The 12618-nt window shown below is 42.9% G+C and overlaps 1 protein-coding gene and 1 long non-coding RNA gene across 2 annotated transcripts in view; one reads left to right on the top strand and one right to left on the bottom strand.

The window, feature by feature from the left end:
* Positions 1 to 12618, bottom strand: part of HERC2 (HECT and RLD domain containing E3 ubiquitin protein ligase 2) — a 193783-nt gene that overhangs the window by 180856 nt on the left and 309 nt on the right. Inside the window, exon 2 of the mRNA XM_045004994.1 lies at positions 11778 to 11891. Coding sequence (XP_044860929.1) covers positions 11778 to 11849 — 72 coding nt within the window. The 5' untranslated portion in view covers positions 11850 to 11891. The remainder of the gene's footprint in view (positions 1 to 11777; positions 11892 to 12618) is intronic.
* LOC123363711 lies at positions 7237 to 11130 on the top strand. Its single transcript, XR_006576871.1, has 3 exons — positions 7237 to 7437; positions 8141 to 8221; positions 10487 to 11130. It is a non-coding gene; the product is annotated as an uncharacterized LOC123363711 (long non-coding RNA).

The raw sequence follows: 12618 nt of genomic DNA, 5'->3' as shown, positions 1-12618 counted from the left end.
AACTACTAGCCAAACTTTACCTTCCCCATTTCAGAATCTCAAAGCATTTTATCAATAATTAAGCTTTTCAACATCTGTAAGAGAAGTATTAACCTAATTATAACCAACCAAGTGGATAAGTGATTTGCCCAAAGTCATAGCAAGTCAGTTGCAGAGAACAGAACAGCTACAGATCTGTTTTTGAGCCCCAGGACCATTGTTCCCATAAATTGGCTTGGAAATGAGGTTAGCCAGCACAGAGAAACAAGCATTCTCTCCTGAACATTTGCTATATCCAAACATTTCCAAAGTGCCTATCCACCTGACATCCAAGTGCTGAGACACAAAAACTGGAGTTCTGTTCAAAAATCTTTTGGTTGCAGTGTATCAGAAAGATGAGGATGCTCTTTTGTGTCACTGTTTGTGGCAATGACTGATGTCCTGGGAACTACCCAGACAGTAAGTGGCTATGTCACCTCCTGCTCCTCCTTGTGGCCTTAATGCTGTGCAACTATGGTTCCAATCTCTGGCACCAATAGCCAGCCCACAAGCACAAGGTTTTGCCCCGACTCTCACCAGCCTAGTCACTCCTTGCAGTGTGACAAACAGCCCTTCTAGTCCCAAATTTTCCCAAATGTGTCCTCCCTGAGTTCTTAAGTACAAAGACACTCAGATCATTCACCTCTAGTTCATCACCCCAAAATGTGTGAAACCAGCCCCCACAGTTATCAGTGTGCTTGGGCGCTCACATTTCATAGCTTGCACACCAGAGACCTGCTTGTGGCAAAAATAAAGTTTATAAAGTCCATTTTCAAAGATGATACATCAAGGAAAAGCAAACATACAAGATATACAGAAAAACAGACAACCTCAGCCTTTACATTTCCCTTTTCTAATCCAAGTTACCCGTTGCCTTTGAACAGTATCCCTGCATTGATGAAGAGGAGCTCCTGGCCGGGTCGCCCGGTGAGGCAGTCAGCCAGGAACTCTTCACCACTCTGAAGGTGTCTAGCTAGTCTCAGCAGTTGCTCTCCGGTGAGCAAGAACCAGGAAAGGAGACGCCTCGTAAGTGGTTTGTGCAGGGCCGGTGCTACCATTTAGGCCAACTAAGCGGTTGCCTAGAGCACCAACATTTGGGGGCACTAAAAAGCGAAGCTCCCAATTATTTTTTTTTAAAGCCTTTCTGCAGCCGCTGCACTGGGAGGGAAAGGGAGTCTGAGCCGCCGGCAGCCAGCCCAGGAGTTCGGGCTGCCGGCGGCACACTGACCATGGGGAACCCTTGCGCTGCCTGCCGGCGGCTCAGACTCCCTCTCCCTTCCAGCGCAGCGGCCACTCCATCCCAGGCGATTCTTCTCATTGCTGGCGATGGCGCCGGCGGCTGGGCAGAGCTCCGCAGCTCTACTTAGCGCACGTGGCACAAGCCCGGCAATGGGCGCAACAGCAGGACTTCTGGAGCAGAGGTGAGCTGGGATGGGGAGGTGCCGGATGGCTCCCCGGGGGGGGGGGGGGAATCTGCCGCAGGGGGGCGCCTCAGGGGAGAGCTGCTGCAGGGCTGGGAGGGCGGAGGGGGCGCAAGGTGCCAGTTTCGCCTAGGGCGCAAAACTTCCTTGCACCGGCCCTGGGTTTGTGTGGTGCAGAGGTGGGTTCAGGGTATAGAAACGTACAAGGCTGGCTGTGTTTCTGTGTACTGTACATTGTTCTGCTGTACTGATTAGCTGCACAGAGAAGGGTATTGATGCACACCAAGATCTCACGGGAATCCTCCAGAGATCTCTAGGAAAGTTTCCTGGAGGTACTCGACAATCCTCAGCCGAAGGTTCTTTGGCAGAGCTGCTTTGTTCCTTCCCCCATTGTAGGAAACTTTCCTGTGCCATTCGGCAATCACTTGTGAAGGGACCAAAGCAGCACACAGGCAAGTAGCATAGGGACCAGGGTAGAAGCCACAAGCATGTAGTAGACGTACCCTTGCTTCCCTGCTTACCCTCAGCAGCGAGATATACACTTCTTCTAGCCCCATGGCCACGGCGGGGGCATAGAACATGCCCCTCCAAAAGCTGTCAAATTTTTAATTCTTGCACACACCCCTGCATCAAGTCAACCTAATATCCTCCTCTGACAGAGAAACAAACCTCGTGGATGGGGGAAGCAGTAGATGTGATATATCTCAACTTTAATAAGGCTTTTGATATGGTCTCACATGATCTTCTCACAACTAGGGTGACCACATTTTCCCAATGCTGCTCCCCTCCCCCCACCCCGCACATTCCTCTGTGTCCCACTGGGGGGGGGTCACACCCCACCTTTCTGGCAAAATGCAGAGTTTTGCCAAAAAAATCGTGACGGCCAGTACAGGGCTTTAAAAAAAAAAAAAAAAGGACTATCCCAGCCTAAACGGGACATATGGTCACCCTACTCATAAGTAGACTAGGGAAATATAGCATAGACAAACCTACTATAAGGTGGGTGCACAACTGGTTGAAAAACTGTACTCAGCAGTTCTCTTGTTCACAGTTAAGCTGGAAAAGCATATTGAGTGGGGTCCTGTTGTGGGTCCGGTTCTATTCAATACCTTCATAAATGATTTAGATAATGGCAAAGAGAGTACACTTAAAGTTAGCAGATGATACCAAGTTGACAGGGGTTGCAAGAGCTTTGGAGGACAGGATTAGAATTCAAAATTACCTTGACAAACTGGAGAAATGGTCTGAAATCAATAGGATACAATTCAATATGGACAGATGCAAAGTACTCTACTTAGGAAAGAACAATCAATTGCACAGATACCAAATGGAAAATGACTGCCTAGGAAGGAGCACTGCTGAAAAGCATCTTGAGGTTATAGTGGATCACAATGTAAATAGAAAACAATACTGTTGCCAAAAAAAAAAAAAAGCCACCATTCTGGAACGTACTAGCACGAGTGTTGTAAGAAAAAGACATGAGTAAGGCTGTGAGTTTGTCACAGAAGTCATGCATTCCCTAACTTTTCAGGAACTCTGTGACTTCTGCGGTGGCTGGCCCAGGGCCTGCTGCTGCTAGGGCAGTCTTGGGCCACCAGCACGCACGCATGCCCACCCCCCACACCCCCCCCCCAAGTAACAGCAGCAGGAGTTTGGGTGTGGGAAGGGGCTCAGGGTTTGGGTGCGGGAGGGGGTCCATAAACTTTTACTAAAAAAACCACCTGTGACTAAAATGTAGCCTTAGACACGAGAAATAATTCTACTACTACTCAGCACTGATAAGGCCTCCGCTGGAGCACTCTGGCCAGCTCTGGGCACCACACTTTTGAAAGATGTGGGCAAATTGGAGGGAGTCCAGAGGAGAGCAACAAAAATGATTAAAGGTCTAGAAAACATTATCTATAGGGCAAGATTAAACAAACCCAGTTTTTTTAGTCTGGAATAAAGAACATAGAGGGTGGACATAACAGTCTTCAAGTACATAAGTGTTACAAAGAGAAGGGTGACAAGGTGTTCATCTTAACCACCGAGGACAGGATAAGACGTAATGGGCTTAAATTGCAGCGAGAAAGATTTAGGTTAGACATTACAAAAAGCTTCCTAACTGTAAGAGTAGTTAAGCACTGAAACAAATTACCTAGGCAGGTTGTGGAATCTCCATCATTACAGGTTTTTAAGAACAGGTTAGACACACACCTATCAGGGATGATCTAAATAACACTAAGTCCTGCCTCAGTGCAGGGGACTGGATAGATGATCTAATGGAGGTCCCTTCTAGTCCTACATTTCTATGATTCTATTAACAGAACATTTAGGAATAAAGAGGTTTCTGAAGATACTTAAAGTGAGTTCAGGACCACATTTTCCAAAACATTTACGTGCAACTGATAGGGGGAGCAAATGCAGAAACGCAGCCTACCAGATTGGACACACCTGCCAACCATAGTCGAAATATGGAATTAGGAAGCACTACATTAATGCACTACACACTCAGCAGCCCCCACTGTAACCTATTGGTAATCTAACCTGCACAATTAAACTGAGGCTTTTACTCTAACTGGCACTAGGTTTACTTTTTAAGTTAGAAGGTAAAATGTTTATTTAGTTTAATAGATTTTCTTTAGCCCAAACAACAACTAATTTAAAAATCTAATATAGAAGCCTACTCTCCCTCTGTGCAAACTCCTATTCCAACTCTCAAGTCTTGAGAGAAGTCCTGAATCCCCTCTTGGGCAGATGTCCTCCAGCAGGAAGGCAGCAACATTTAGGAGATCTAACTTTTCATAAACTCCATAGATCAAATCATTTATGCCAATTATTATGCTCCTTTCTAATCCCAGTGGAAGACACACTGCTACATCACCTGCATAAGACCTTGAAATCCTTACCATATTTTTTCCCATGCAAAACCTCAATTGACGTTTTTTTAAAAATTGGATTATTTTAGAAATAAACAGGAGTTGGGTAAATTGTTTTGGAATCCAATGATTAGAGATTTGTTTGCCAAGATTCTCTGAACATGGCCTAGCTGATTAACAATCCATGTCACAAGAGCAAACTGCCCTGTAGGCAGAATGAAAGTCTGAAGTTACTTTTATGAACTTCACTGAAGTAGGTAGTGCAAGTAAAACAAAGCAGGCAGCAAAACCATTCCCATCCAAGAACTTAATTAAGACATAACCCTCAAAGAACTATTTATATTGCACCCTGAAAAAATTATCAGAAACCTGCTAACAAGGGCCAGTTATGAAAGACAGGAACTACTCACTGGGAAGCACTCCAAAATCCCCAGCAGTGCAAAGCGGAGAGAAAAAAAGAGTATCCTGCTTCTTCCTTGCAGCTGTACCATATTTTGTATCAACCCTTTTAAAAAAAAAAAAGGGGGGGGGGGGAGAAGAGGAAAAAAACAGGACCTTTTTTCCTTCTTTTAAAGAGAAGGGTAGCGAAGCAACATTGATATTCCCAATACACTCTGTCTTTGCCTCTTGAAGTCTGATTTTTGTATTTCTCACCCTTGTTGTCGTCTCTCTCTTCTATGGTTGGTTTTGGGGTTTTTTTCGTCCCTTCTTCTGTTTCCTTTTCCCAGTCTCCATGGGATCATACCCCACTTACTGTGAAAAGCCACAGCGAAGTGAATTACTTGTAATGTTTGAATTTTACTATTTAGCTTGAGGAGTAAGCATGAAGCTTACTAGAACAGCATCAGTTCATACTATGCTACTAGAGTCCTAAATGATATTGCTGATACAGACTAATATGGCTACTGCTCTGAAACCTAAATGATATTGGCAGTCTTCCCACTGGACACCAGAAAGTACTTTTTCCAAGCTTTGATTTAAACAGGAAGACATACTAAGACTAGTATTCTACAGAATTTGAAAAATCCTGCCACAGGAGACTCTTAAATTGTTATTGGTGATTGCAAAGTCAAATACCTACAATAAGATCCTCATAGGTGGATGACAAAGATGTAGGGAAGCCTCACCAAATCCAATGGAGTTCCAGGCTGACAAAGGAGCCTTCCCATACAGAACTCAATGTAAGAGCATGATTTTAGGCATAATTTATAGCAGGTACAAAGATTTCAGACACGAGTATAATTCTTAAAGTTCGTTACCCCTTTGAAAAAGTTACCTCTCACCCATATGGTTGCAAAAATAGCCTTCCAAATATGAAATGAATGTAAGCTGAAGCAAAGCTGTCTTCTTAAGAAGAGACAGCTCTATTACCTTGGCTGCCGCCCATTGCTTTCCCAAGCTACAGCAGACTGAAAACTCTTTTTACTACTGCTATTCAGTTAACAGAGCAGGATCTAAAAACAGTATCAGTATAGGAAGCACTATATGTTCCCCTTTCCACTAGCTGGCATGTGAGACTTTCCCAACTGTATCCTTATCTGGCTTTGACTAGTAGTTTTAGTCCCCTAGGCACTGGGTTTCTACTAAAATTGTTTAAGTTCTATGCATGAGGTAGATATGGACAAGAGAGGAAAGCAGGGAAGTAAGGTGAGACAAGAGAGCAAAAGACTGTCATAAGAACGTGGAGGCAAAAGAAAAACCAGAAAATGTTGTAGGGGAAACAAGGCATGTTCTATAGTGGTTTTAAAAGAGATGGGAGTGAAGTCAAGGGAAAAAAGGTATGACAAATGTAAGAGATATGGCATGTTTAAAACATTTTTAAAATACATTAAATAGAAAGGCAATTGACAGTGTTATTAGATACACTATATAACAGTTTTATTCCTTTAATTGGTAGGGGGTGCCAGCACAGGTACACAAGAATACACTGCATCAGGGTGCGAGCCTCCCAGCCTGGGTTCACAGACTCATGCTAGAAGGGCTCACAATAGCCCTCTAAAAATAGCTATGCAGACGTGGCAGCTTGGGCTCTCAACCCCACATCCCATCACCCTGTTTTCAGAGCCCACGCTCCAGCCTGAGATGCAATGTCTACACAGCGATTCTTAAAGCGCTAGCTCAAGTCTGTGGACCCAGGCTGGGAGGCTCACTCCCAGATGCAGTGTGGACATACCCTTAACACACTTGACAACAAGACTAGTTCTTGGGCTACAAAGCCTTAAGTAAATTTTTTAAGCCCTGGCGATACAATTTATTTTGTCACAACTTTTCACACTTGGCTCAAATTTAAGGGAGAAGGGGACAAATATTTTGAAATATATCTAAAAGCATATGACTGAAGTAAACGTGAATGACCTGTTACTGTTTATAGTTTTTTCCACATACCTGTATATCTCCCAATACTGGCAAATACTCTACCAAATGTGATTCCCCACATGTTAAAGGAAAAACTAGAATGTAGTAAGAGAGAATATTCTATTTGTCTAATTACAAAATATTATATTTAAGAAACTTCAACAATCTAATTAAAACATTAGTAAACAAAGACAGTCATCATCTTAACAACTTGATAATGACAAGTAAGCCAGAATCACTTTGCCTTGGAAGTCAGGCTTATACTACCAATGAAAGCCTATTATTTAGACTGCCAATAGCAACACTAGTTCTTTCAGTCGCACTTGGCATCAAACCTGGCTTCTGCTGGGGGGGGTGACAGGGTTTCATCTAAATGGCAGCCTCCACTGAGAGACAACAGATCATTCACCCACAGATATTCAAACAACAGGAATTTCTAAACAGTGCTTTGAAAATTCTACATACTGTGACGGGGCAAGGCCAGATGGCTATAGGAAAGTAGTGAGGAACAGGTATGTTAGCCCCAGGCTAAACAAATCCCTGGTACCATGGTAACCAAATGGCAGTTGCTCCAGGTTAATCAACACACTTGGGACCAATTAAGATCCTTCCAGAAGGCAGTGGAGATAGCTACATTGATTGGGACACCTGAAGCCAATCAAGGGCTGGCTGGAACTAGTTAAAAGCCTCCCAGTTAGTCAGTGACATGCAGGTGTCAGGAGCAGTGCTGCTGGAGGAATGAAGCAGTACAAATCCATATCAAGTGTAAGGAAAGAGGCCCTGAGGTAACGGTGAAGGAGATATTGAGTGGGGAGCTGCTGTGGGGAAGTGGCCCAGGGAATTGTACATGTCCTATTTCCAAGATGTCAGCTACCATAGCTGCTAATTTTAGGGTCCCTGGGCTGGAGCTCAGAGTAAAGGGCAGGCCCGGGCTTTCCCCCCCCCGATTAATTACTGAGATTGGGAGACAACAGAGACTGTGCGAGGGAGGATTGCTTCTCCTCACCTCCATTGTTGGCTTATGATGAAAATGGCTCAGTAAGCTGTGACCCTTGCCTCTAGAGAGAGAGAAGGGCTACGTGGAGGGTCACAGGGAGCCTCTGAGGCTAGCAAACATCTGCCAGGAAATGCAGGACCCACAGAGTCAAGGACAGAACTTTGTCACAATACACACACACACACACACACAGCATGTGGATATCTCCTCTGTGTGTAAGTTGCACAGGTGTGACCAGTGTTGCACGCACGTAAGACATCACCTGCAAATTACTCCATCTACCCAGCACTTAGTCTAACATTGAGCAGTTTCAAAAGCCTATCTACAAAAGAAATAAAATAAAGCCCATATGCCTTTCATCCTTCTAATGCCACATGTGGCACTTCTCCTTCAGAAGTACAATTCATGATGACCCAGGAACAGTAAGAATAAGACCTGAGCTGATAGTTTTCCTGGACTGTTTTAATGTTTAATTTCTTCTTGTCCTGTAGAGCTAGAAAAAGGAGCAACACACAACTGAGGCGTTTTTCCCCTTTCGAACGGGACCCAGAACTCACTTCTAGTTCTACAAGGTACATGAAAACTTTGGCGTTATGACAATTTGTATATCCTGATGAGAATCTAAGGTGTCTAAAAATAACGTAAGTTTTTATTTCTCTCCCTTGGAGATATATACACAGTTTTGCGCACCGAGGCACCTGGCTGTACACACAGAAGGCTAAGAGAAATAATCACAATAGGGCACTTTCAACTAGACTCTGTGCAGTATCATCCACACTGATCTCACTGACATCTTTCCAAATTTCACTAATTCATATTGGACCTTCTGTTCTGTACATGCCTGAAGTCCTATGGCATGGAAAAAAATGGCTGCACACGACCCATTTTAAACTAATTATTTGTTCCATAGTTATGTTTATATGGGCTATTTTAATGCAGTGGCACAAACTTCACACCAGGCCAGAGCAAAAAAGAAGTAATGATCTCCACAAAGAATGGGGTTAATTGACTTCAATCCACAATACCTGCCAGAGTTGTCAAGCTTTAAGAAAGAACCCATACAGCTAGAGTAAATTATCAGCAGATAGAACAAGACAGGTCTCAGAAGACATCCCCCCTCCTTCTTTCAAGGCTCAGAGGAAACTACACTAGGCTACCTGCAATCCTCAAGCCCTGCAATGGAACATGGGACTGCTTGCAGCCCTTTGAGCCTCTAACTACTTTTTCTAGATAATCTGTCCAACTTGCATTTTGCTGTGATGCTAGGAGTACCTTTCCCAGACCGGAAAAAGAGCTGTGTGTGGCTCGAACACTTGTCTGTCTCTCTCAAACAGAAGTTGGTCCAGTAAAAGATATTACCTCACTAATCTTGTCTCTCTACTATCCTGGGTCAGACATTACTATTATTACACTGCATATAAGACTCCATAAAGCAATGGTCCCCAAACTGTGGTATGCTTCCCCCCGCCCTCCAAGGAGGCACAGAGGAACGTTCAGGTCAACCTCCACAGGGTGACGGGAGGGAGTGCCACCCAGCCCTGCTCTGCCCTTGACCCCAGCTCCTGGGAGTGGGAAAGCGAAAAAGTTTGGGAGTCCCTGCCATAAAGCCATTCTACAATCGTTTCATGTACAGGAGACAAAGGATGTCAACAAGAGTCCAGCACATTAAATGAGTATGATCTCTCACCTTAAAAAAAAGTGATATAAATCATGTCAGTTAGAAAAAAGTATTATACCAAATAAACCAATATAAAAGCCCTTGAGTAATCGGATTATTCCACTCAATAGCCGGTACAGTCCAGCATGCACTAAGAAAGAGACAAAGCCACACAGGATCTATTAGGTAAAGAACTTAAGCTATTTCAAGGACCCATATACAGGATTTTTTTTAAATTAGAAAAAATACACAGTTTTTTTTATATAGAGATGTAGATATATTTTTTGCTGGCATTACACCAAGAACAGAGCCAGTGTAATGCCAGCAAAAAAATAGCTAAATTTAAAAAGACCAAATCAGTACATTACTTTTCTAACAAACGGTTCGGGGTAATGTCTGATAATAGTTGGAGACAACAACTGACTAGTCTTCAGTGGATTGCAGAGGAAACAAAGGACTGATTTTCAAGTTTAGCATCTGGACATCACAAATGGTAGCTCTGCTCTCAGTTACTCTTATGTTTCAGGTAAGACAAATTTGTTTTGACAACTTTGGATGTAATTGGTTTCTTGTCATGAAAAGATTTACCTTTTATTTACGAAAATTAAGTTCCTTAATATTAGGAGTTCCTCTTAATATACCTCATTAAAGAGTTAACCATTACATGGATTCCCACAATAAGCAAAAGTACTTACTACAGTTATAATTCATCCAATTGAAAAACAACCTCAAATTAAATTCAAGATCCTAAGACCATTTTGTTGATAATGTTCTCCAGCAATCACAAGAGGTTCAGAATATTAACCAAGAGACAGTATCAATCACATGAGCAGAGAAATTTCTAAGCTCCCAATTCACAGAGGAAAAAACAAACAGTTGAAACAAAAAACAAAATAAAAAACAAGGACAAAAGGACATTACACATTTGGCCAGAAAGAAAGGCCATCACTCTCAACTGCAAACTTCCACTATTCTCTTGTATCTGACAATGCATGTTTGCAACCTATAATTTTTCTGCAAGATGCTTAGCTCAAAATTTGAGCTCAGGTATGAAATATATGTAACTTGGCCATTTAAAAGCATCCATGTTATTTCTTTAAAAAATAAAAAGCATCTTAGATATCATTCATGACACTGTTACTGATTAACTTAGCTAAAAGTTGTTGGTTTGTTTTTGCAGGTAGCAATGCAGGCTATTGGGAGGGGGAAAGAGGAGAATTACTCTACCAATATCCAACATCAGCCGAGTCATCTCACAGAATTACACATACAAGGTTTCTCCAATGAATGCAATGTGAAAATACCAACCCACTAAAAGTTGCATGCTACTAGTGAATCTGGTTTTGTTAAACTTTAGATGGAAAATATTGGCGACAAAATTTCATCAGATTGCAGGCTCCTCAGGACAGTCTCATTTATTTAAGCACACAAATAGCTAAATTCTAGGCTCAGCTCTGCCATTCAGCCACTCCGCGTAATCTTGGCATAGTCAAATGACCTTTCCCATTCTCTCTGTTTCCTCATCTGTAATTGAAGGATAATACTGACGGACCTATTTCAATCCCATTTTGAGATTCAGTTCTTATGTATTACTTTGAAAATGTAAAGTACTGGAAAAAATATACATATTTGATTGACTGAACATTCCATCCCAAATACATGCTTTACTGACCCGAACCTCTACATACCACCACTAATGACACTGTGGATTTGAAAACTAGAAACTATAACATTATAATAAATCTTTATTCCCATTTTCCATGGCCTTATCATGAGTGCATATGTTTTGGTTTTCAGTCAATCATCACAGATAAGTGTTATATATTCCATTTTCATAATAAGTCTCTGAACAAGGTACAATGTTTTTCCACAGGTCAAAAACAGTACAAAGATTCAGGAAAAACTTATTAGCACTCCTTGTAGGAAGCTTTTTTAAAAGGGGAGGGGGACAACCCACACACACCACGATTTAAGTCTCTATAAATAATCCAAGCAGAATTGCCAAGAAATTCATCTGCAAATTTAAATTAGTTGTTCCTACTCTTCAAAGTGCAAGTAATTTAATTTTATCAGATTTCAGTTTTCCTTAACCACAGTTTTTCTTCCATGTTATAGCTATCCACTATAGATAGTCACAGAGTAAACAGACTAAAAATATTTACAGTACTTTTTAAGATCACAGAGCATTACATAATTAAACATGAATCAGTGAATAAAGACATTAAAAAGCAAAAAAATATACTTCAGCTTGGTTTTAAACAAAATATAGACTACACTGGAATTAAAACTGTGCTTTTATTGCTTCTTTGAGATCAGTTCTCAGGGCATGCTCAGAAACTGCATGCCATTTTCAACAGCATAGTTAGATTCTTCAGTTTGTTAGCAACTGACATTTAAAAACATTGCTGATGTGCACACCAAATGTCATGATACAAAATACTATCATAAAAAACGACAAGGAAAGTTCTTACCTGTAAATCTGTCTTCAGCCATTTGGAATCAAACCTAGTTTGAGCAGCCAGACAAAAAGGTTCAGAAGACATTTTCAGTCTCCAGCCCTCTCCAGGCTGGCAGAGTGGCCAGACCTGTCAGTGGGGGGGAAAAATAATAATCTAGTAGATAAAACAAGCTATGCGAAGTTATTCTTGGTAATACCAGAAGAATTCCCATTTCCTCTAAAGTTGTATTCATATGAATATGAATTTCCCGATCTCACATGGGAGCTGACACCCTGACAATGCATAAAGGGGGAGGAAAGAAAAAGTAACACCACCTTCCACTCCCGCTGATGGTGAAAACATCCTTTCTGATGCACCAAAAGGACACCCTCAGAGGCCTGGGCTGCTGCCTCTGCCCCTCAGACCCGTAAATGGTGCATGAAATAAATAATTGATCCAGATTACGCAAGCAGCAGACAAACCCAAAGCTATGACCATTTTTACACACACAGTTGGACAGCGGGGGGGGGGGGCCTTCTATGATGCTCCTCTCCAAAAACAGGATCCCCTTTCCCTCGTCTCGTCTCCTTCAAGCTCAGTCAAGGCCCGTTACCACCATCCCCTACGGTGCTGCTCGGATTGGTACCGTCACACGGCCTGCGGGCATCTGGCCGCGCACCTCGCAACCCAGTTAGCTAGAAACGCTGCCCGGGCGCCCCGGGGGACCCCGGCTCCTGTGCAGCAGCCGCACCACGGCTCTGCCGGTGCCCCCCGCGCCTTCCCTCTCCCGCCCCCCATTAACCCCCGCCGGGCCGGGCCGGGCCTGTCCACCCGTCCGCCCCCCACCCGCGTTACAACGCTCCCCCGCCGCCAC

This window comes from Mauremys mutica, chromosome 1 (genome assembly GCF_020497125.1).
Source record: "Mauremys mutica isolate MM-2020 ecotype Southern chromosome 1, ASM2049712v1, whole genome shotgun sequence".
In the NCBI taxonomy this organism is placed as follows: domain Eukaryota; kingdom Metazoa; phylum Chordata; order Testudines; family Geoemydidae; genus Mauremys; species Mauremys mutica.
The sequence above is the reverse complement of the archived record's forward strand: the minus strand, read 5'-3'. Positions and strand labels throughout refer to the sequence as shown.